Below are 26,204 nucleotides of genomic sequence, written 5' to 3'. Positions count from 1 at the left end.
CATATTGAACTGCTGAAAAGTTACATGGCAAGTTAAGGTTTCCTTTAATGCCTTTATATCTACAGTTGCTAAGCATTTTTCCATTCCTTGCACTAAAATAACTTTCAAAGTGTTTAGAGCTCTGAATACATGATTTTTCTTTGTGAATCTAATCCCATTGCTGTTACTAATTTAGACGGGTCTCTAAGTACATCTCAAAGAGTTAGGGTAATTTTTTTAAGCTGGAAAATATTTAAAGTGAACGTCTCCTCATTTTGGAGTAAGATCTTCTGATCCACTAGCTGTCTTAGGGGCGGGCCATTTTGCTGGAAGAGTGGCATCTATCATCAGTATTTCTTTGGGAGGAACCCAGAGGAATGTCCTTTTCATCTCTGTCTCCCTGTATCACCAGCCTATTCTTCATGTTGACAGGAGATTGGTACTGCTTCCTCAGAAAGGTTTGCAGCAGCTTTCCCGTGTGGAGTTTTGCCAAGGTTGCTGTATCCCTACCCAGCACCATTGTTCCTTACAGCTTGAGACAGGCTTTAATGGATGCATCCTCTGTGTGATAAGCTTATCTCCCTGAACATTTCCTTTATCAAAGGTATCACTCCCTTTGCATCACAGTTATGTTGCAACCAACTCTCTTTGTGTGGAAGTTTATTGTGAACCCTTGCTCCAGCATTGCAGTTGCAGGCCTTATTTCCTTCTGTACCTCCTATAGCGATGATATCTACACACAGAGATCAGCTGAAGGCATCTTTAAATTCACTGAGATCCGAATGCTGAAGATAACCTTACTAGGAACTCAGTGAATATCTGAAGCATTATAAGGGACAGAAATCACAGTAATTTTAATAGCAAATCTTATCCTGGCACTTGAGTCACAAAGTCTCCCATGTCATGAATTGTATTGGCAAAACTATGCAGACAACTGATTTACCATACTGTTGGCAGTTCTGAAGAATCCTAAAGAAACTTGCTTCATTCTGAATATTTTAAAAAATAAAACCAAAGAAAACATCAAAGCTAAATACTTTTGAAATTTGATTTCCCCTCCTCTTTTTTTTTTTTATAATTTTTTTAGACTAAAGTGGTAAAATTGAAATGTTTATAGAATGGTCAATGTTTAAATAATATAAATGTTTATAGGGTGGTCAACTCTGCATTTTTTTCCTAGAAAATTTCAGTCAAGTTTTTTTACTGACATGCAATTTCACATGACTGTGAAAAGTCGGAAAGTCCCTTTTTTGTTTGATTCTGTCTTAGATGTCTATGGCTACAGCAGGTCTTTGCATCAGAGGCTGTGTTCTCCCCAGCTGAGCCTCCTTTTCTTTAGGAAGCTGAGGAGAAGCAGCAGAACCTGCTGCTGCCTCACATAACTATGATGGGTTACCTTTTCTTTTTTTTTTTTTTTTCTTTTTTTTTTCTTCCTGAAAGGAGGCAGCAGTCAGGGGAAGATGAGAAGAACCCACTGTGGCATCAACCTCTATTTGCTTCCAGCTTCAGTGCAAACCGTCTGTTTCCACTGAACTTGGCAGCTGATAGTATTTGCTCAAAGTTCATTGTCTGCTTTCCAAGAATACAGCAAGAAGTCTTGACTACTAATGGCAATAGGCATGACGGTCTTTAAAGAAAATTTCAGGAAGCCAGCAAATATGAAAAATGATGCCAGAAAGTGTCTAATAGCAAATTTCAACTTCCCATATTCTCTTATTTCTTTATATGGTAGTTTGGTGAGCCTGTAATCCCAGGCAGGATCTTCAACATCAACAACAGAAAGAAAAGCTTACAGAGCAGTGGAGGACAACCCAAAACTTTTATTTAGGATCCGAGTTAACTCTGATGTTTAATATTTTCAGACCATACTTTGAAAAAGTACAACAACTAACTTTGCTAGCTATGAAACCGCTTTGATTTTTAAAACATAACAGTAGTGTGAAAAGATAAAGTGGTGTTTCTACAGATTATGAAGATTTTTTTTCCATAGGGTATGTTTAACAGAATCAAAACTTTTTTTTTTTTTTTTTTTTTTTCCCCCCCGCTAGAAAAATACTTTGCCTTGACTTTGTGCTCTGTATTTATTCTCCTTGTTTCCCTTGCCCTCAAGGCTTGTTGTACTTTCTCTTTGAGTGTAAACTGAAATAATTACACTGTTCCACCTCTGCTTCATTTACTGGTCAGTAGCTACAGACTCAGAACCTCAGTATTCTTCCACTCTAAGGAGAAACTACAGTAATCCAAAGCAACAAAACGCCTTCACAGACTGAATGCAGACAGGGTCTTCCTGACCCTCTCCTCTGTGTCTCCCCTCTCCATGTGAGGGGGATGCATGTAAGGAAAAGAGGACAGAAAACCTTCAGAGAGGGCATGCAGGCAGCTGAGAGACAGGTGTGTATGATGTTCACCTTGATCCTACAGCACACAATTTGTAAATAGTACAATCAAATCATACTACAAGGGTTTTGATAGGGAATGCTCTTATTTAGGAGTCTCTACACCTTTTGTGGCTCATGTTCTCCCTGACACAACAGTCCTGGACTGTGTTGCCAAAGCTTGGACAAGAACAGCACTGTACCTCATGAGAGACAACTCTACTCTTTCAGGGATCCATAGGATTTGCAAACGAGAGTGCTGCACATGGTGGTAAAGGGACACTTTTAATTAATTTATTTATTTTTAAAGTACAGGAAGCTCCCCTTTTCTCCATCATTTTATCCTCAGTTTGAGTGGCTTAGTAAGACTTTTTTTTTTTTTTTTTTCCTAAATTAACTTCATTTTCCCTCTAAAACAAGGGGGTTTGGAAGATTTCCCCTGACTATGTAATTCCAGTGAATTATTACCCCTCTTGGAAAAAGTTTAGACAGAAGATATATCTATATACATATGTCAATGTATACAGAAAAGGGTGTAAATAGCACCAGGCCAGGGTTTCCATCTTCTACTGCTCTGCCTTCAGATTTCTGTCAGGTGAATTCTAATAAATGCAGCCTGTGCCTGCATTTCCGTCCCCCCTGCAAGAAACAAACACAGGCGGCACTCCTGCAGGAGGATCCCAAGGAGAAGGACAGCAGCCAGAAAGGGGGAGGAAGCCTCAAGGAGCAGGGTGAAGGAAAGCCAAGGAGCAGCACAGCCCAACCAGCTGTAGCAGCCTCCGGAGATCTGAGTGGAGAAGTGTGGAGGAGACAGCATCAGTCTGTGAGAAGTAGGGAGCCTGGTGGAAGGTGCACGGAGGGGCTGGGGAGCACGGCAGCAAAGGATTCAAGAGATGGGGCAGGAGGTGAAGCTCAGGTAGGATGGATATGGGGAGGTGTCCTACCTGGCAGAGCGGTGTGGGAGCAAGGAGGAGCCTATGAGGGGGACTGGTAAGGGAAAATGAGTAGTTTGGAGGTTCAGGAGACTTTGAAGCAGGGGATTTTAAGGCAATTGAAATTCTGGTGCAGAAGAGGGCAGGAGATGGGGAAAGGATATAAAGATATTGGGACTACGTGTTGCCCAAGGAACTAAATCAGGAGGGGCTTGCAGTTTCCAGAGGAGATTACTGTAGCTAGGTACCTCTGACCAGAACACGGGCTCACATGACACTTGGCACCCCTTCTTCATCTACAGCTGCTGGAAAGACAATTGCCCATAAGAGAGACCATTAAACACTTTATAAATTACCCTTGTCCTAACAAGTACTGTAACTGGGCCAAGAAAGTGGCTCTCCCCAGTGCCACCGCAGCTCTTGAGGATTACACATGCCATTAGGAAGGCTCCAAAGGACTGACCCACAGCAGTGGTCTTAGGGCAACAGTGCTGCCTCTACCAGTCACCTGGGCTCCAGTCCTCCCTCCTCCTGGATATTCAGACATCTCTCCACTTGCACTTCAGCACTAGCCTGGCTGCAAAGGCAAATGAATGCACGTAAGGCAAGTAAGGCAAGTAGGTGAGACTAACTAGGATTAAACTGACTACAGTTCTGTGGTTCACTTCCCTGCAGCCTCTAATGTGTCAGTCTCCTTTCTGCAGCTCAGCTGAGAGAGTCCTGGCACAGGAACAATTTACTGATATTAATTCAGGCACATAAGACCTGATCCAAAGCCCACTGAAATAAACCCGGGCCTCGTGTTCACTTCATTCACACTGTGATGCAAACGGTAGTAATTTGAGTACATTTTAAGGTGTGGTTTTTATCCAGACATTAATTTGGAGTCTGAAATATTTCTCATTTGCAGTAAACCACGAGAACAAGTATTAGTTAAAAAATCAAATATTGGCATTAGGATCACAAAGGGATCTAGTCAGGTGGCTACTTAACTAGAATACATGACAATGTATTTCAGGGAAACAAACAAGCTATTTTATTTTTATTTTTTTTTTACAACCAGCAAATACACCCAATGAGATCTGTCGAAAATCTTAGCAGGAAAAGAAGTCAAATTGAACTATAAAACATGCAGACAATAGTGCATTCAAGAAGGAAATTATTTAGTTGCCAAGAGACAACCAGTTTCTTCAGATTTTTAATCTCCCCTCTGTAGAAAGTAAAAACAGACTGGGTATATGTGTCTTCCGCGTAAACGCTACTGTCTCATGCTGTTCTTCACTTTACGTTTTCCCTCTTCATCAACAGTGACCACCCTTCTACTGAGTGAAAACTGGTCATACTGTCTTCATCCCCTGTCAGTTTAATTTCCCTGACATTTTCACTAATACGACAAAATACAAAACAGTCTGGATGACACCCTCTCTCTGCTGAAATTAAAAGAAAAATACAAACCCCTACAATCAGCTTCAGTAGGATCAGAATTCACACTTTTAATCTCTTGAAGGTCTAGTAACTCAGGGAACAAAAGTATAGAAAAACAGCTGGGTCTGTACATTCTGGGACTTCACTGAACCCAGAAAACAGACAGCACGGTCAGGCTTAGCCTTCTTATCCCTTTGTCTTTTTATTTTCCTCCTTTCTCTTTCACTCTCTAATTCCATATTTCCTGCCTATGACTTTTTCCATCTCAGGTCAGTTGGTTTATCCCCATCCATTTTTCCTCCCCCACATCTGAAATAGGTTTTCCAGAAACTAAAATGCTCAGCTGTTATTGACAACAGCTGCTGTTCCTGCCAAGAATTAGTTTTTTTTTTTTTTTTTTTTTTTTTTTTTTCCTTCTTCTTCTGTTTCAACCACTCTTGTCTTTTATTTGCCTTTTTTTCCTCCTCCCCAGTTCCCTGTTTTCCTGCTTGGTATGCTATTCTTTCTTCCTTTCCAGCTGTACTTCTCTCCGTTCTTCCCTCCCTCATTTGTACTTTCTTTCTTCCTTTACTTAGGACCTGTTTCTCCCCTGGGGTATCTTAATTTCTTTCTTTTTCTGTATTTCGCCTCCCTCTCAGTTTTACTCTCACCACTCTCCCCTGCCTTCAGTCACCTGATCTAGCTATACGAACATCTCTCTGCTGCTCTTCCTGCAAATCCATACAGGAGCTAACCTGCCCAAATTCCTATTGATTTCAATAGGAGTTGCATGTGTTCTGTGACTGATAAACAACTCCTTGGCCATAACAGGCTGCCTCTTCCCTCCCAGAGTACCTTATTGTGTCTGTCTGAAACAGAAAAAATTATAAATAGTTACAGGCAAGAAAAACCGTAAAATCATCACAATGTTCTATAAGAAAGCAACAATGTTTATATAAAACAGTTAATGATAAGCTCTGTAATTTAAATATTTTTTCTATAATTCTCCATTTTCTGTCTACAGCTATATTATACATTAGCACAAATAAAATTAAAGGTAAAAACTAGGCACTTCACACCAGAGATGTGTTTTTAGCCATTTTCATTGTTGCAAGTAAACATTGAAGCAATAATACTTCTCATTAGCTCACTCATCTTTTAAAGTGAAATTCTTTCCAGCAACATTGTAATGCTCTAACCCAGAACTTTTCAAAAATTGAAAACATATAGAGTGTATTATACAAAATATATAGTATTGCACAATAAACCACAGAGACATTTTAATCAACTCAGTATTCCAGTGATGTCCTGAGAGTCAAATAAATAACTAGAAGATGAACGTTCTCTCTAAATGCCTTTTCTTCTCAGAACTACAGAAAACATGTCACAGCATAGAGTTACCCTTGTCTTTCAGGCTTAGCCAAAATCATTTCAGTCCTATGTTTGGGGTCACCATAATGGGCCCAATTTGTTTTATGCTGAAGTCAACTGGAATTTCTTCATCTTATGTCATAACTGACCATGCCTCAGGAAGCTTTTACAGCAGCTTACATGCTGAGGCCTATTTTAGGTGAAAATCACAGAAGCCAGAAAGCTCCAGCATAACCCCAAGAAGGGGAGAGCAAAGTCAACAGAATTACTAACTTGCTTAAACACCTGATTAAATTCCAGATGAGAACTGAAATACCCATCTCCCATGAGGAAGTCCTAAACTCAGGAGTATATGGCAAGGTTCAGAAGTTGGGAATGTTATCCTCAAGTTTTTAGACAACAATCATTTAGTTGCTGTTATTTGAAAAATAATTTTTACAAAATTTTATGGGATCATTCAAGCATTTACCTTTTCTCAGAAATTTTCTGAAAAAAATCCACTCTCACTGCAGGTAAATACCGTTTGCTCTTTTTGACAGCCCCGCAAATGTAGCACAGAAGACAGACCAGACACTGGTCCCAGCCCAGGCATTCCTAGCACTGCAGGATCTGCACTTGTAACACAAACGTTATGAATAACTCTGCTCACAGTGCACAGACTGGATTATGATCCAAAATTGCTGTCCATAGTCCTTCAGCCCTGGCAATAGCAAAAACTTGTCTTTGTCAGGAAGGTGAGTACATGTGATTTAGCAGATAAAGAAGAAGCTTAAAGAAAAAAAAAAATAATAAAATAACAGTGCTATTCCTGTTTAGACTTCAGAAGAGAATCACCTTACTTTAGGCTTCCCATTACACTCATTTTGTTTAAGAAATGTAAGTAGGCTAAATTCCAAAGTACCCCAAAATGGTTGTGGATAAAAAAAATAAAAAGCGTACACAGGTACGCTTTTTTTTTTTTTTTAAGTAGCTTGTTGAAAAGAATATATATAGTTTTTAAAAGGCAGAAAAGTTATTAGCAAATTCTCATTCTGAGTGCAATTCTCCTAATTTCTTCTATACGCTGTCAGCAGGTGACTACAGCTCCGTGCTGCTTGCATTTCTCACTAACATATACTGTACTCTGCAGTATATATTATACCACACAAGAGGAACAATTTATCTCTTTCTAAAGATATGTGAGCCTTCTGTGAATGACCTTTCATTAAGCTTCATAAAACAAAATTCTAAATTACCGAGGTCATCATTGCTCACAGAACAGGTAATCTGAGTTAAAAGTCCTTCTCTGTGAAATAATTTTTATCTATTCACACAGGTATTTAACTGTTCAGTTACTTTTAAGATTTGTTTCTGCAAATTAGTAACTCAAGAAACTCTTTGCAGATTTTCTTTCCTAAAATAAAATTTTACTGAACATCAACCTGTCAGAATTGCAGCTTTGGAGACACCATGGGTAAGACAAAACACAATTTAGGAAATTTCTATCGTCCTGGGTATGCTTTTTTTTTGTTTTTTTTTGTTTTTTCATTCATGCTTAAGAAGGCGTTTGTACCTTTTTGCAGCCTGACTAAATCTTAAAATGATTACGATTCAAAATGGGCCTTCGTGACCTTTACAAATTCCCAGGACCTTAAATTAAAATATACCAATTATATTTTGTATCACAGAGTATTTCAACATCTCCAACATTCTAACATTTTGAGGGAGTTCTAATGCCTGTTTACAAAGAAAAGAAATCTGCATGCTTTCCCTTCAATTTCAACAACACCAAAGAACTCAATCACCAGAAGCCAGTGACAATGCTGCCATTGAACACATGCTGAAGTTGCAAAGGTGATGGCGTGTTACCATCTCTCGCTGTTAAGGGTCTCCTGAAATACTATTATCTGCACATACGTGCAGACCTATGACAAAAATAATGGTGATATTTGGACTCCCCCATAAGCTATTAAGGAAACGCAACTTTGAATCTAATCTAGGTCTCAAATACGCTCCTTTTGTGTGCGCTCCCGCTTACGAAAAGCCAGCTTCCAGCACCAGAGTATCAGATTCTTGCAGCATCCATGACACTTGTAAGCATTCAGTGGTCAGAACACCACTACATATCCTTCAAATGATATGGACCAGTGAAGCTGGAAGGTATCTTCACTGAACCAAGCAGGCTGGTATCTCAGCAATCCACCAGGACAGGAGCCCCGGCATGCCCCAGGTGGCGTGCAGAATCTTGACTAACAAGTCGGTGGCGGGTTTTGCATTTTTAAAGTCGATGGTTTTGAATATTGAAATGCAGAGGGTACACGCCAGCTGTAACAGCAGCACCTCAGCAACACTTCACCTTGCAAAATGCTGGTGTTTGTTTTTTATTGTGGGGTTTAGGAGTGAGAATCGGTTAGAGAGCAAGGTGATAAGCACGACAAAACACTAACAGAGCCAGCTAGCTAGAGATAATAAAAGAAGGCAGAGCATTTCTGAAGTTAAATCATTGAGGTACCTCTTACATGAAGATATAAACAATCCTCTGCATTAATGCTAAGGGAGCACATTGTTAAATATTTTAGATAATGTATTATTTTTTCTTGCTACTGTTAAGTCATTAAGAGTAGCCACCTCTTAGTTAAAAGGCTGAATATCTCATTCAAAGTGTGCGTTGATTTCTGTGCCACCGTGACACTGTACTTGGAAGATGGTATTATCTTTCCATTTCAGAATGAAATGAAGTATAAACATATTTTAAACGGAGGAAAAAAAAATCCTCTTTCGTTTCGGGTATATTTACTATTCATTAAACTCTATGCTGTGCTTTCAGTTCCCAACACCAACCTCATATTGCCAATCTCTGACATCATGGTTCATCACCTTATTAAGTGAAAACAACTGACAGGCCATGGCCATCCGGACTATGAAGTCACAAGTTTCCCTGCACAACGCGGACATCACCTGAACACCAGCAGTAAGGGGGCGTGCGCGGATAACGCAGTTATTTATATAGGTGTATATAACAACAAGGATTATCTGGATTTAGGACGTGGGTGTTGTGGCTTAGGACGCCCTGAAGATGCAACTCCTTGTTAAAAATTAGGGGTGGGGGGAGAGAAATCAGCCTGTGAGGGCTCGTTACAGCAGGCCCCCACCTCCCTCCACCCTGCGGCCCCTCGGCAGGCCCGGCCGGCATCGCCCTGGCACCGGCTCCAGGGGTGCTGCGGGTGTCGGCGGAGCCCCCCCCGTCCCCTCGTGTCGCCCCTCACCTGCTGGCCAGGCTCTGCCGGCAGTGCTGCCTGAAGGGCATCAGGTGGTAGTTCATGGCGTCCAGCAGCAGCTTCTGGCAGACGGGGTCGGTGCGCATGAAGTCCACCGACTGGACCCGCTCCACCAGCTCCGGCGCGGGGATGAGGGCGAAGCGGAGGCGCTTCATCAGGTCCGGGGCGTACTGCATGCGGGTCTCCCGGTCGTGCTCCAGCCACAGCACGGACATCTGGAAGAGCGCCAGCTCCGACTCGACGGGGGGGGGCAGCGAGTCGAGCAGGGCGCGCATCTCCTCGAAGTTGAGCAGCAGCACGTCCTCCACCAGGTACTTGTTGGCCAGCTTCTTGGTCTCCTCCAGGCCGTGCAGGGCGGCGATCTTGCACACCTGCTTGTAGTTCTGCACCGAGATCTGGTCGTTGAGGAACTGCACGCACAGCTTGGTGACCTGCGGGATGTGCAGGATCTTGCTGACCGACAGCACCTCCTCCACCGTGTCCAGCGACAGGGTCACGTTGGCCGTGTACAGGTACTCCAGCACCAGCCGCAGCCCGATGGACGAGCAGCCCTGCAGCACCAGGTTGTTGATGGCCCGCGGGCTGGCCAGCAGCTTGTCCTCGGGGGAGGACGACGGGGTGCCGGGCTCCTCCTGCGGCTGCGGCGGCGGCTCCTTCGGCGGCCCCCCGAGCCCGTCCTGGGCGCCGGGCCCCAGCCCCAGGGCGTGGGGGTGGCCGCCGGTCCCGCCGCCGCTGGAGAAGAGGGATCGGAAATACTGGGAGCAGGAGGCCAGCACGGCCTTGTGGCAGTGGAACTGCTGGCCCTGGGCCGTCAGGGTCACGTCGCAGAAGAGCTGCTTCCTCCACAGCAGGTTGAGGCCGTGCAGCAGGTTGTCGCTGTGGCTGGGGTCGAAGGTGGAGGTCCTGTCCCCGGATCTGGACATGGCGAGCGGCCTCCGGCACACCTGCCTTTTAAACCCTCCTCCAACCTGGGCAGAGGGGTGGGGAGGGGGGGTCGGGGTGGGGTGGGTAGGTGGGAGGGGGGGGAAGGACGGGACGACACACGACACAACAATAAACACACAGCTTTAAAGGCCTGCAGGACACATGGAGGCTGGCTGGGCACGCCTGGAGGGGCAGGGCGACCCCCTGCCGGCCGAGTCAGCCCCCGCTGGGCGGCGACCCCCGGCCACGGGCTGGCTCGGGGGAGCCGGGGGGGGGGGGTTACAACTTGGGATGGCCGGAGGGGATTTATCTGGGGGCTTCCTCCCCACGCACACACCACCACCCCTTTCTCTTCCCTCCTCGGTGCAAACCGGGCTGCTCTCCAGGGGAGGAGCGAGGCAGCCGGGGACGTTTGCAAAGCTGACCCCCCGCCAAAAAAAATAAAATAAAATAAAAGCCACAAGGGAAGAAACCAACCCCAAACCCGAGCAATCAACCACACACCAAATAACCCCCCGAACTCCTCGTCGCGGCCGGAGAAACTAGCAAGTGGCTGAAACTCCGCCGGGAAGGCGGGCAGCCCGCTGCATCCCCGCCCGCAGCCCCCCAGCCCACCCCGCCCCGGCTTTGGCAACTCCCGGCGCCGGGACCCGCTCCATCCCCGGGCCGGGGGCACGGAGCTGAGCCCCCCACACCTCCCCTCCTCCGCCCCGGCTGGGAGGCTTTGAGGTACTTCGCGCCCCGGAGGAGGAGGAGGAGGAGGAGGAGGAAGAGGAGGAGGAGGTAGCCCCCCCGGACCCGGCTGTCCTGCCCAGCCCGGCCCCGCCGCAGACGGCGCCGCCGCCGTAACTCCGGTAACTGCGTGAAGTTCAAGTTGGGGGAAGGACCGGGGGGGGCCCTGCCCGGCGGCCCCGCTCCGGCCGGGAGCCCCCCTCCTGCTGCTGCCCCTGCTCCGGGCCCGGGGAGGGGAAGGGAAGGGACGGCAGGGGAGGGGAAGGGGCCGGCGGGGCCGCACCTGCGGGGGCTGCGCAGCCACCGACCCGCGCTGGCCGCATCCCGCCCCGGGGAGCGCCGCCGCCGCCGCTGCTGCTCTTCCTCCTCCTCCTCCTTCGTCCTCCTCCTCCTCCTCCTCTTCCTCCTCCTCAGCGGGATCCCGCCGAGCCCCGCTCCTGCCATTGCAGCGCGCTCCGTCGCTCCTCGCCAGCGCCGGGCCGCCGCCGCCTGCCCTCGCCCCCCCGCCCCATTTATCGGCGCTGCCGGGGGCTCCCTCCGACCGCTTCCCTGCCCCGGCGCCGCTCAGCCCCGCTCCCCGCCGCCGGGAGAAGAGAAAACCTCCCGGAGCCTCCCCCTTTAAGCGGACCCGGTCAATCCCCCCCCCCCTCCCCACCGCACACACACATACATGCACACGCACACAGATATACACACACACACACACACACACACTCACACTCCTCCTCTTTCTCCCTCCCCTTCTTTCTTCCTCGTTTTTGCCCGTTTCTTGCAATTGGGAGTTTATTCTGCCAACGCGTTTGTTACACAACTGCCCCCCCCGCGCACACTTCCAGCACACACACACACACACCCCCCGCTCCTCTCCCCCGACAACAAACACATCGGGAGACACAAGAAAAATGCACGGAGACGGTCAGACACAAGGCCGGAAACTTACCTGCTCCACAACCGGCTGCCAAAGTAAAGGTTCACTTAAGCTCCCCCCCAAAAAAAAAATCAATTGTCCTTCCTTTTTAAAGGTTTGCTCGCTCCTTCAAAAAAAAAAAAAAAAAAAAAAAAAAAGAGAGAGAAAAGAAAGAAAGAAAAAAAAAAACCTTCTGGTTCCCAACTCGGAGCAGTCACTCTTTACAATTTATTTTGTCGTACATCATTTGATCACCATGAATTAGCAACAGCAAGAAAATGTACGAGAGAGAGAGAAGGAGAGAGAGAGAAAGAGAGAGAGAGAGAGAGCGCAGAGCTTTCTGCAAGAGAAGAAGAAGAAAAAATGTACGTGTGACAAATTATGCTACCAAGAAACAACACATCATTATCCTTGGGCCTGGGGCTCAGTGAGTCGTAACGAGAGTAATAGGAAATCCACGGTTGGGGAGAGAAACGGTCGTGCATGGCCAGTGGAGAGAGACCATACAGGGGGATGGATGCTGGAGAGACTCGCAAAATTATGGCTCAAGGCTATTGTAAAAATTGTCGAGCGTAAATGACTGCGATTTCAAACATCTTTGGAAGAAAGAAGGGGAAAAAGCGAGCCCCCCCCCCCCTCCTCTCTGCCTCCCTCCCTCTCGCTCTCCCTCTCTCTTCTCTCTCTCTATAAAGAACCGTCAAGTTTTAGTGCGCATTGCTAATTAGTCAATTTCTCTCTGCCTTCACAGGCTGGCGACTTTGCTGCTGAGCTGAAACTGCTAATTTCTGTGACCAGCTTTTTTCTTAGCTGTGATCTGGATGAATGAGTAGCTGTCTCACAGAGATGACAAAAATAAACTCTAATCCCCCCAAAAATTTCCACTACATCTTTCTCATGCATAGATTTATGATCTTCAAGCGCCCTGTGCAATATGCAAACTTTTTGTGGGTGAGTGTGTGTGTGTGTGTGCTGCTGGGGGGGTAGTCTGTTGTATTCAGGTTGCACAGGATTTGTTTTGTGTCTCTGCTCTCCCCCCCCGGGATGCGATGGAGATAATGTCTGGTTTCAGTACCCGATATATTGTCCCCCCCCCAGCCCCCCCCATTGTATTTACATTACTGCTCCGACAGGATGCATCCTCCTTCCTTGCAACTGTGATGAGGCTGGAGGGGTGGAGGGGAGAGAAAGAAAGTAAGGCTACTAAATGGTGTTGGTGGTAAAATGTTCCCTTTACATTTGTTCCCCTGCACTGTTCAAGATTTATGATCTTGTTTGAAGGCATATTTTCTCTATCGTTTTGTCTGGTTAGACAACCGTCTCTGAACTTCACTGTCAGCTCTTCAACAGATAAGGGTTCAGAAGTCACATTTTTTTTATTGGAAGATTAGCATATTGTCAGATTTGTCTTTTGGTTTCGAGACTTTGCAATGCAGAAGCCTGAATCAAATGGCAGGAAAGCAGCTGCTATTTCACAAACGTAACCTTTCAACTTTCTGCCAGATCTGATACCCTAGAAACGTGCACAGCCCATGCACTGGGGCTTTGTTTTGTCTTTGGTTTTTGCTCCTTTATAGTTGTAACAAGCAGAGGTGATCTCATGGTAGGCACTTTGAGCTTTTGCTTTCCACCAAGGGGCATTTTGGTAGAGGACGTGTTCTCCACACTTTATCTGATGATATATTGGACCCTCACATATATAGCTCTGATCTTCTGTTGACAAACCTCCAGTGGTCAAAAAAAAAAAAAAAAAAAAAAGAAAGAATAGTGGGATGTATGCCCTTGAATGAAATGCACGTGAAAGAAGGCTGGAGTGAACACTTACACAAAGTTTTACCTGATGTGAAATCCACAAGCCCCATCCCATTTCCCAGATAATACTCAGGCTTTTGCTATTAAATTACACACCAGGAGTGCAGGACTTTGAATGCCAGGTCTCATGGTCTTTCTCTTTTACTTGGCCAAGGATGCCAGCACATTTACAAAGTCAGAGTCAGATTGCTCAGGAATGCAAAGGACTGGAACTGAAAGGCATCAAGGCAGTTTTCGTTTTTATTTGTTTTCTGGTGACCTTAAACAAGAAGTTCTGCCATACCTTTCCTTTTTGCTTCACCAGATAGCTCCCCTCCTCCTCCCTTGTAGGTCATTTCTTTCTGCAAGACATTTTCAAGAGAAATTAGACAGTTGGTGTTTTATGGCATGGTATTCTTCCCAAAAGAATGGCACCATCATATGTTTTGTCTAAAACCATTTTCTTTGTTTTGTTTTTGTTGAGCCTTCCCTTCCTTCCAGCCGTACCCTGTTGGCCACCCAGATTTTGGCCCCATTCAGGACAACGAATTATAAGATTTTTTTTTTTTTTTATAGTAGCTGGTGTTTTCAGTCATGTTAGGTGTCTCCCAACTGTAGTAGATGGGAAGAACAATTTTTATGTTATGCTTCTGCTGCTGAACTTTACTGCTGTAATGGCTGTAAATAATCCCCAAGGGGTTTTGTATCAGTTTTCACTGAGTGATATGTCACACACTCTTATACCATTGTAAGCTGCCAAAATATGTCAAGTTTCTGGGACTGGTTCAGCATACTGGTTTGTTTTTCACATTAGTACAAAGGCCTGTCTAATATTCATTTAACTTTGTTACACTAATTGAAGATAAAATAAAGTTCAGTCTTACTTATGAATATGATTTGTGGTCATTTATGAATTACAAATTTTTAACTTTCTGCCACAAAGCTTTCTGAATTATACCACATTGGACAAACAGTTACAAAAGTCCAGAGTTTGTTATTTTTGAAATGGACGTGGGCACTTTTGAAGGGAGACTTCAGAGCCTCTAACTCACTTGGGTGCTTTTCAAAATTTTACACATTATATCTGCAAAGTAGATTAAAGTTCACCTCTTACAGGCAGCAGCTGTCAGCAGAAAATTGTGTGTTTTCTTTCTTCTCTGGTTACTCCCAGACCTGTGCCGTGTAAATTTTTTTTTTTTTTTTCCCCTGCGCAGCTAAACTAGTACTTGCCATTTGGTTTAAACGGGGACCTTGTACCTCTAGCTTATAAACCTAATGGCATCACAGACTTGAGGGAAACTGCTGGGAGTGAAGAGCATCTCCCCTGAGGCACAGAACACTTGCTAACTCCTGAGCCTTCCTTCCCTCAGCAAGATTCCCTCATAATGGAGGACAGTGTCCCATGCTTTCATGTTTTGGAGACCAGATGTTAGTAGATGTTGTGCTTTGTCTTCCCTCATCTCCTCTCCTCTCTCCCCTGCAGACTCTGGTTCCTGAAGCCTCATTGCATATACTTGAAGTAGAGAGATCAGTACTGCAAAGGGAACTAAACATCTTGTGTTTCCAGAAAGAGGTCCTCATGCAGAAGAAGGTTTCATCAAGAAAATATAAGGCATTGCCTTTTAAATCCCAGGGAACAAACAGTAAAAAAAGCAAGGGAAACGCTTTTTAATAAAAGTAATCATATATATATATATAAAAGTTTTGAAACCCTTTTTATTATCTATGCTTGAAATATGAAACATACCTCAATACAACAGATGGGGGGGGGAGGAGGAAGTTGCATGTTTTATTGTTGCAGTATACATTGAGATTGATACCCCAGCACAGCTCCAAAATCAACAAGTTATGTGCACAGGATCTTAATTATTAAGAGCAAAAGTAAATGTCAAATCTGAACAGCAGCCCCTCTGTCACAGAGACTGCTGTCAGAAACAGAGCTTCAGCTGGCTTCACTCTTTGGGGTATAGAAGTCACCTTTCTGCACATATTCTGACCTGCTGAACTCCCTCAACAGCTTGCATTTCTGCCACTACTGCATTTCAAATAGTGGGAAAGACATGACTGGTTGATAGTGCTCACCCATACGTGGAGGGTATCTCTCCCACAGGAAAAGAAAGTTATTCTGGGGACCTCCCAGAAAGGTAAGGACTACAAATAAATTGCATCGTCATTGCTGGACAACATGCTGTACTAGTTGTTGGGACAACTCTGGGCGTGTAGGTCCCTACTGTCATACAAGTACTTTACAAAAAGATGATCAACAGAAGTACTGGGTGTTATCTATAACACTGCTACTCATGCCAAATGTTGTATAATCCACTGTGGAGTTTCTGATATGGAAGTTCATAAGGTTGCCCTTGTGAAGGTAGGCCTGGCATCACTTCCCATGTATAGACAAAATCCTTTAATCCATTGCCAGGTAGTGTATTTAGGAACAGGACAGGAGGGGAAGGTTGCAGGATGTTGCAGTGAGGATAGAGCCCATGAATCTGGACATCTGGATTCTCACTACTGAATGGTGATTGTACCTGTACTTGCTTGCACGCTTTGGGGTTTAGACCTGGGAATCATCCAGTGCTTTCTGGTGTCTTCATGTTCCCCAAGGAGGTCAGTGCCCTGGAAACCAAGAAGCTGTGAGGACTTGCAAGGAGCCGGGAGGGAGACAGTCCTGAAATCAGAAGTTATCGTGGTTCTAGTAATATAGATGGAGCACTGTTGACCCAGGTGCAGCCTTTAATATCTCCGTGCTTCAGTTAACAAATGCTAAAAAGGGTTTTCATTAGTGCAGTCCAAGGCGCTTCCGACTTGCGGTCTCCATCTACCCCACTGAGCACATCTGCCCAGCTCCACCCCTAGCTGGGAATTTCTGAATGTATCCCATTATGCTTGCTATGCCAATGGCTGTTGCAATGGCGTGGCTCTAGAGGCTGGCACAACCAGCCCCAGAGGTGTCACAGGCATCCTAATCACCTGTGTTTTGTCCTGGTTAATTGGTGCTTGCCTAGTGGTTTGAGATTCCTCCAGAAATGCTGGCTGGTTTTATTTATGCACATAGCCATACCCTGAAGTACTGTTTCTATGCCTGAATATATGCAGAGCAGAATAATTTCTGCAACTAAGTGTCATAATACCATTAGGTATTCAGACTTTTGCCCAGCTTACCCAAAGTTATGGTGGTGGTGGAGCAGGAGATGCTAAACTGGACCCCACGTGAGTGATCTGAAGAGTGCTGAAAGGCAAACTGTTCTTCCTCCTCTCCCAGTCCCCAGAAAGGCAACAGGGTGAACCACATAAAAAGATAAAGTCATTCAATTCAATGCTGTGCAATCAAGATGACATGAATAAAATTTGTAGAAAACTGGTAGCTTCTGAAAAATCACAATATAAGGTATTGCTTCTGAAAGAATTATTAAAATAACTTGAGGGGGGGGGGTGGGTGCAGAACTCAGAACTGTTAAAAGAAGCAGCTAAGCTTGGGAAAATTGCAATCTAAAAGCAAGGTGGATTAAGCAAATCCTTCTGTACAGAACCGTGCTACAACTAGGAACCCTTTAACCATCACTCGGAAGAGCTTACGCTCTGGGACTTGATATTCAGACACACAATACGAGCTTTAGCGATTGTGTCTGCACCATAGTCCAAATTAAAGGATACCCTCTTGTGCTTAAGTCCAATTCTGTTCAGGAAAGCATTTAAGCATTTCTCAAAGTGTATTCTTAAGTGCGCTGTCGAAAGGGACTGTTTTCCTGACATGGGACACGTCTCTGCATTCACCACTTGGTTTGGCCAAGTTTTCCCAGGTTGGTGCACACAGGACTCACTGCAAAACAAGGAGGAGGACACGGTGGTGGTAAGTGGCACTGCAGCCTCTCCAAAGTGGTGGTCAGGCTTTGTAGGGAGCAGCCTCCGTGCGGGACAGTGCTCCTTCCCAGTCGCTTGGTTTCTTGAGGCAGCATTTTGAGAAACAACAGCAAGTTTCAGAGCAACAGGAACAAGCTGGATTGCAGTGGGAAGATTTAGGGCATGTTTTGGTACTGATCTAATACATAATCTGTAGGTTTAACATGGCTCTCACAAGCCCCAAAGGAGCACTAACCATTTTTAAGGGAAAGAAGAGTTGCAAAGAATTTTAAATTCCCTTTCAAGCAAAGTCTGCTGACAAAGACTTTTGTTCTCCATCACAACTAAGTACTCAGGGGACAAAAAACTTTTCTGTAGTACTCCCTTTCCACTGCCCCAAGATTGTTTCCTCCCTTTGGATGTAGTAGAGAGGACTCATTGGATGTTGACTCCCAATGAATTAAAATAAAATGTATCTTTGACTTTGACTACCCAGACATTTCTCCATTAGCATGATTTTGGGGACAAAACCAAACAAAAGTATAAAAAAGCAGAGGAAATGCAAGTTAAGTTTTATGGTCTCCCCTTGCTTTACACCATCTTTCTAAGACAACACAGAGCGCCTCCTGACCTGGCTGCTGCCCATAGGGCTGTGCCTGAATAGTGTGGTCTTGTTCTGCTGCAGAGGGAAAGAAGGAGAGCTCTCCCCATGGAGATGATGTATCATCACTTTCTCAGTAACCAGAGCTGTTAACCATTGTGAAAAGAGTCAATATTGTTTTCTCCCTGTGGTCCTTCTCCCCTGTATTCCAAAATGTATTTTTAGAGTCAGAAACTGCTTACTCAAGTTAGCTAGTTTGCTGAGAGAACAAAACAAAACAGAACCTAGAGACAGAGCTACATGAGATTAAAACCAGGTAATCTTTAACTTTGTGTGGCCAGTGAAGGTCAAGCATTATTCCCCTAACTGGCAGTGACCCTCACGAGCTGGGCACTGTGCTTTTGGTGAGCTCCAGCAGCAGCTCAGACCTAGCCCAACTAGCTACCCAGACAAACAAGGACCTCTGCCTTCTCTTCACTAGTTCCAGTTGCAGAATAAGAAACCAGGGTAGGCATAGAACTGAAAAAATATATTTTTTCATCAGGTTCAGGAAAGATGTAACTTTGGTACCAGATACTTTGCCTAGGGAGAAAATGGGAGCAGGAAAATAATCCCTTTACTTTACTGGAGTGTTTTTCTGCTCCTCAGCAAAATGGACAGTTGTGCCCAGCTTCCTGGTTCGAATCTGGCCCAGGCAGTAGAAACCAAAAAGAAGTCATCACAGAATGGCTGGCAAGGCCCTGTGTATCCCCAGCCAGCTGCTTCAGTCCAGCATCTAGTTCACATAATAAAAACGTCCTTGTATTTGGCTCTGAGTGACATTGTCTTGGAATACAAGCAGATCATCTGTGGTCTGCTTTGGCATGAAAGAAATACCAACCATTCACAGCTGGAAATTGTTCCCCCTCACCTTTTCAAATATTTCCACGGTGACAAATGGGGAATGTGAGGAAGTCAATACTAGCTCTATTTCTGTTCTACCAGAGGATTAAGAGGAGACTTTAGTCTTTGATGTCATCAACAATCAAACGTGTGCATGAGCTGTATATGGGAGGTAAAAAAGTAAGTATTAGGGTAGGTATTATTAATTCTAAAAAATGGAGATGAAATAGAATAAAGCAATGTTTGGTGTCAGAGCCCAGCCACCAGAACTTCATCTCCTTTTTTTTTTTTTTTTTTTTTTTTTTTTTTTTTTTTTTTTTCCTTTGGCTCAAGTTGCCTTGGTGATTTTCAGGTACCTATTGCTCATGAGATAACATCTTCCTGAATGCCCAGTGCCTCCTATTCATTTACACCAAGGTATAAATAAACATCCCAAATATCCTCGGGCTGAGAAGTGACACTGGAGAGAGATGAAAAAGGGGCTCCATTTTAACTTAATTCAAGGACCGCTCATCAGCAGACAAAGGTTCATTGCTGATGTAAAGGGATGGTCCTAGTGGACTCAGTGCTCGCTCACACAAGCTATGAATCTGGCCAATAGTCTTTTACCGATGATAAAACAGGGAGACAGGCAAAATGAAAAACATCCCTCTACTGAGAAATTTCATTTTTTAAAATTAGACATATTTTAGTTACGAAAGACTGTGAAAGTGTTCAAAATAATAAAACTTTAGGATTTCTGTTCTCCTTATCTCAAGAATAGCTGTGATGATTTAAAATGAATATGATTAAAAGAAAATTTATATATTGCACCTTGACTTTGGTTTCAGACCTGAATGGATTTTAACTGCCAGGCAACAAACCCTTTAAAATGGGATTAACAGTGGAAATTCTGGCTTTTTAAGCTATCGTGGTGATACTATTACATCTGGGCTTCTTCACAGCCCCTGGTCCACTGTCAGGAACTGCCAGTGACAGACACCAAGACTGAAGCTATGGCACTGACCCGAGTTATTTTGGAAGTTACAGCTCAACGTATAAGATTTCATGCAGTAGCTCTGATGACAAAAAAATGAATTTACCACATGGAATCTCACAACATATTGTGCGGTAACTCAGAAAATAACTTGAGTTACCATAGCACATATATATATAATACACATTAGCAGCATTTATAGACACTGATCTATTAAATCATTTTCCTACACTACCTTCAGACCTTTTGTATGAAGCAGAAAAACCATCATTAAAGCTATGGTTTACCAGACAATTACTTTGTCAAATCTCAAGAAATTGCATAATAAATTGTATACATGCATCAAACATGAACGGCAGAGGGGTATAACAAGCAGTATATTTCCAGTCCACTTGTTCTTTCATCTAAACAGTAGCTTTTGTTTTGAAGAGTAATCCTATATTCTTTTCAAGGCATAAAACGTGCATATACATTTATCTATCAAACTAAGTAGAAATAATTGAAACACTTAATATGCACGGTAATAAAGAAACGCACGAACAACTTCATTATTAATGTCTATTGATTATTTATGTTTTCAAATAGGCAAATGTAGCTACTAATATTTTATCATGTTAGTCTATATGTGCATTTTGGCTTTACCTGTTTATTGGCAAATTTACTGTCCACGTTACGGGTGTTTTTATTGCTGTACACTCATTTGCTATGCGCATAACTGGGGTCAGTTTACGAACTGACTAGTGTTTACTCAATTTGATTACTATGTAACATTGCTGAGACTATTCCCCCTTTGGAAAATTAACTGTACAAGGAAGCCTAGTAAATCTTTACTTAAAAATTCCAAACTTTAGATTGATTTCAGCAGTGGGTCTGTATTGATCTAAAAAGCTTTGCGTTCCTAACTAAAAACTAATCTTTATTTCACCCTTTAGTGACTGCAGTCATAAATATGTTCACTCGCACTGGAGTTTAGTGGATTAATGGTTATTGGAGATTGTGGCTTCCAACTGAGGTTGGTAAACCTTAACCTTTGGAGGACAACATGAAGGCATTTACCCCTTGTCATCTGTAATAGCTAGGTCCATTTCTGACAGTTACCTGAGTGTTAAAGAGGAGACAGAGCAGAGGATAGGAAATAAAGCACCAGCAGCTCACTTTAGCTATTAATCACCTATTAGACAGACTCCTGTATCTGGACCTGGCTCATTTTCTGATGCAAGGATGTTGAAATGAGACAATTTGTTTGATTTGCGATACTAAGAATCTAAAGTTTTCAAACACAAGAATTAGTCGTGCCTCAAAATTAAAAGGCAGAAGAGTTCTGCTCCCTGTTCTCTTATTTCACAGTGTTTGTGGGAGATGTTTTATGTGACTCGGGACAGATTTTTCTCACTGTCTCTGACAGAGAATTTTTGAAGGCAGCTGGCAGGAAGCATTACATTACATTCCACTACAACGACTTATCAGTTATTACCCAAAACATAATTATACCAATTGTTATAAAAACCATAATTGCATTAATGTCTTAAAGTAAGGTTTATTCTGGAATGTCATGTTCTGAAATAGATGTCAATTAGCACTTAAGTTATGAACAATCCATCCCTACCAAACTTTAATTCACTCAAGCCAGCTTAAGTTACTCAAGAAAGTAATGTGAGGGTAGAAATTAGTCCCACATGTAAGGACTGAAAGATCTGCCCTAACTTTTCATTAAAGAGAATAATGATTATTGAGAACATAAAAAATTATTTCATTAGCCATACAGGGAAGGTTTCACTGGAACACGAAATATACAAAACGGTAGATGTCAAGTGATTATATTAACAGACACAATTCAATATCCATTGTTCCAGAAAATATACTGAGCTTAAAGGAGAGATTTCTTCTGCAAGAAATATTGACTCGAGCCTGCCTAAATTCAAGGGAGAAATTTATTTTTCATAAGCAGGTACTGTCTTGTGGCAGTCACTTCTGTAGTTATTCCCATTTGAGATCATAAGGGGTAATTGTGTCAAAAAGGGTACCAGCACAGTGCACCTGATTTTTGGAAACTGATTTTATTTTAAAACCTGGCTTTATGTTTCTATTAATTCTCTATCTTTGCAAATCAAATTCCTGGGAAGGGAGATTGCTTTTGTAATAACATAGAAACACAGTTGTTGGCAGCTGTTTCAGATGATTCTAGGCAATTTGCGTCCCTTGAGACATTTCCCCAATGTCAAGGTAATCAGGGCCAGTGGGATATAATCTGGGAACAATTCTAACAACAGGTTTCCCATCCTGGACCAAAAAACACAGTCCCAAGAGATATGCAGATCGTTCGCTGTGCCTTGACACTCACTCCTAACACTTACCTGCAAATTTTGCACCTGTTTTGTTTATTAAAGCAAAAGCATTGATTCAGACATTTAAACAAAGATAACAAGTTGTATGAATGCAGAACATCTGCTAGGTAGAATATTGCCCTTATTTTGCAACGTCACTTGTTTTACCTTTCTCTTGTTCCTTTAATTCTCTCTGACTCATCCCCCAGTTTCAGACTGCAACAGATTTCATCCAAGGTCAATAAAGCGCAGCTGCACCCCACTGTTTGATGTCCTCACTGAAGAGGGAAACTGGATTTGTGGGGTCTTCTACAAGCTTGTGCCAATGACAACAACCACTGAGGCTTTGCAAAGATAACCTCAGCTTTAATAACAAAGCATGAGCTTTCTTAAATCTATCAGTTTCTAGAAATCTTTGATGATCTGAACTGAAGTTTATTTCTCCTCCCTCAGCAAAGCAAGCCTTAAAAATGTGATCTAGGTGGAGAGAGTAGAAAGAATACAGAATACTGCTGCTGCAGGAGGCTAAAGGATAAAAATCTGCCTCTACCCCCCCACCAAGCATATACAGAAAATATACAAGATGGTGGCAGTTAAGAGTACCCTCAAAACTTTAGCTTGTTAACAGTCCTTAAAAACTTCGTGCAGTATAAATAAGGTTGTGATAACTGCAAATAATCTTTTGATTGCAGCTGGAGACAAGCAGGAAAATTTCCTGCTCATAACAAAATGCTAAGACTGATCTCTTCAATTTACATTTTCAGCCCTTTCTGGATGCATGTTTTTGATGCAGCAGAAAGGAGAATGAAACTGGTCTTTTTGGCCCTGCATGAAATAAGAAAAATGTGTACTACCATGTGCAAGAGAGGTCTTGTGCTTCTCCCTATAGAACCAGCTGTAGAGATCTTTCTGGCATTTGGGAGATACCTTCATCTGCCTGTGTGGGACTGTCACCCAGGGAAGAGAAAGGAAAATGAGTCTGCCTCTGACTGCCTGTCCCTGTGGCAGAGCAGAGCTGGTGTTTAGCTGAGCCACCACTGGAGGGTTAGTGTCCGATGGAGAACTAAGCACCACAGGGGTCAATGGTGACAAGAGACCATCCAACTTTTTTTTCTACTCAATCAGTTTTGAAAAACAGACACTGGATGAGGAGATCACCTCTAAATGCTTCTAAATGCTACCAGGTCAGTGGGATGACAGAGTGTGATGGATCAGTGGGATAATGGCTCAAACCAGGGGAAATAGGAGCTTGGAGCGGATGTTTTCTGACCAGGAAATGAGTTTATGTAGCTGGTATGTTTTTGTGAAGGGAACATGGGTACGTATCCAGAGAGCATCATGGACATCACTGAGTGAGGGGGGAAATATCTTGGGGAACCTTTGTTAAACCTGTGGGAGCTCATCACTCACTGCCACCTATCTGAGCTCAAACTAGGTCCACCTGGAGTAAGACTGCTGTTCTCCTCTGAGAATGCCAAGCTGCTTAGAGCATTTTAGGAAAAATACAAAGAAATTAGAAATGACCACATCATTTCACACAGCAGTAAATATGTCATAAGGATTTTTTATCACATGGACTTGATGCACACTGGGCAGTAAGAAAATAGATTTGATCAACAGGAATAGCCGCTTTAAAGCTAATATGATCTACTAAGTCACAAATCCTCTTTTTCATAATGCTTAAATACGGATTTACATGATGGACCATAACAACTCCAAATGCACCATTTATGTTTATCATGTAAATAATGATGAGTTTTCAAATGAGAATGCAGATCAAAATAACACACTAGTTATTCAAATGGCTTCTTGGTTCAGAAATTCACTTTCTGAATAGTTCAAAAGTATGAACTATTTAGACTGTGAGCTTACATTATCGAGACTCAGGTGACTAATGTGCACATGTGAGTGGTCCTGCTAAACTCAGTAGTTCTAGTCAGCTGTACGAAGTTACTTGTGGCTGTATGTACCTGCAGGAGGGATGTCAAAGTCAGTAAAGTTCTCAGGACAGTTTATTTTTATCTTATCAACTTCCAAGAACTCTGTGAGCTGATGGTAAGATCCTATTAACATTTGCTATTTGCTGCTAGGGAAATGATTTCTGTGAGCAAAGCATGTGCAATGTGATCATTAGTTTCTTGTTTTTCCTACCTTTTAATTCTTCCACAATGCAGTAGTTTACAAAGATTCAAGAAACCTCATCGGGATCCTATTTAAGTGCATGTACTTTCAGAAATGCTATGCTATCTCTCTCAGCCTGCCTCAGACCCATAATCACCCTTCAGCTTTGGTGTACATGTACAAATGTGGGACTCTATGGGAGTCATGGCAGCTCCTGCATTTGGCATTTAAGTCTTTAATAGTTAAACAATAAATTGTTCTCTGGATTGTCCACTGTTGCTGAAAAACAGACACATTTTCACCTTTGGTACTGGGACCTCAGCCAAGGATGCCTTCTGTAGTTCTCCAAAGCTTAAAACCAGTCTTGTGCAAAAGGCCAGTACAAGGGTCTTATAAGTGAAGTCACTCGAGTACCTATCCCAGCCCCCCAAATCTGTCCTGGTTGCTGTAGTTTGTGGCTGACAAACTTTGGGCTGTCTCTGAGTAGGAAGGTGAGGTCTAAAAATAACCAAGGCCATAATGTTCAGGGAAAAATAAAAAGCCCAAAGTTTATTCAGCATTATTTTGTCTTGTTCTGTATGTATCTCCCCCTATACAGGCAGAGTCCATCCCCTTCTACTTCCTCTGAGTTAATTATAACTTGCATTGAGTAGTGTCATGGAGAGAGACATAAAAAGCAGCAACACTAATAGTACTCAAGGGGAATTTAGCAGCTCTACAGCAGAACAAAAATCTCCCAGCAAAGAGTTGTGGCAATAAATGAGCCAGTTTGATACCAGTCAAAGTCCACATGCAGATAGATTTATTTGCTCTATATTGGCCATGCTTTTCCAGCTTCATGAGATATGGATATTTCTGCAGAAAGAATTCCACTTTTAGATTGAGAGGTAGAATGTCCCTGCAACATAAAGCATTTACTGGCCGCTGCACCGGTACAGTGACACTGGAGTTCAAATGAGCTTTTGCAAATCCTCAAGAGGGAGAAAAAAAAAGACAAAAAAAAAAAAAAAAAAAAAAAAAAGACTGGGATTTGGGCACTGCTTGAAAGGAAATATTTGGACTTAAATTTCAGCAAAGCTGAGGGGGATGAGGGGTGGTTCTCACCATCTCTGCTCCTGCTTGAGACAAGTCAGAGCCAACCAGTGTTTGAGTGATGTGATGTGTGGGCTTCCCTGGCCTGGATGCTCCTGAGCTGGGCAAATGAGCTGGGAGCATGGGCAGAGTGCAGCATGGAGATGATGCAAGGAACAGTGCAAAACATGTCTCTAGTGCTCATATTTAGCTGCTTGCTCTTAGTCTACTTATGGTGGATTAGGTGTCAGGCAAATTGTCAAGATTAGTAGTGCCTTACTCTAAGCAGTGGTTAGAAGGGACTACATGACGCTGCTCAGAACTGGAATCCCAACCAGCCGTTCTACTTCCTTCTTCTTGATTACCATTAGCTTGTCCAAAGCATTGTATTCTTCTGTTTTAAATTCATCTTCAGCCCTCGCTTCCTTCTCCCTGCCCCTCTCTGATGACCTTTCTGTCTTCTCTCAGTGAGTAGTTACCAGCTTTCTCTTATGTGGTCTCAGCATCCTTCTGCTCTTCTCATAGATTCTACCTTATAGGCAGAAAACAAATGTTTTTCAGCAAGGGAGCCAACACAATAACAGAACTATAGCAAGAACTCTCTGGACTTGCTATTTTACTTCATAGTTTTCCTTTATGGTGGCTAAAATCCTGTTTGTAAAGCGTGATGATCCATGTTCCTCAGTAAATTGTGAGAAAAAAATGAACCTAGTTCTA

General features: G+C 43.3%; 1 protein-coding gene across 4 annotated transcripts in view; it reads right to left on the bottom strand.

Moving 5' to 3' along the window:
- The window catches only part of KLHL14 (kelch like family member 14), a 66,074-nt gene extending 54,766 nt beyond the window's left edge, over positions 1–11,308 (bottom strand). For 3 of the 4 annotated variants that reach the window (XR_014316882.1, XR_014316883.1, XR_014316884.1), the window contains exon 1: positions 9,307–10,672. Coding sequence is in view for 1 of the 4 variants with exons in the window: in XM_082753116.1 (XP_082609242.1) it covers positions 9,307–10,241 (935 nt within the window). In the remaining 3 variants the exon portion in view is untranslated. Of the gene's footprint in view, positions 1–9,306; positions 10,673–11,257 lie in introns of those variants that run through there. The other variant, XM_082753116.1, reaches the window with a different exon arrangement.
- Between the last annotated feature and the right edge of the window lie 14,896 nt (positions 11,309–26,204).

This window comes from Aythya marila (assembly GCF_965140915.1).
Source record: "Aythya marila genome assembly, chromosome: 2".
Taxonomy (NCBI): Eukaryota; Metazoa; Chordata; class Aves; order Anseriformes; family Anatidae; genus Aythya; species Aythya marila.
This window is presented reverse-complemented; position numbering and strand designations above follow the sequence as displayed.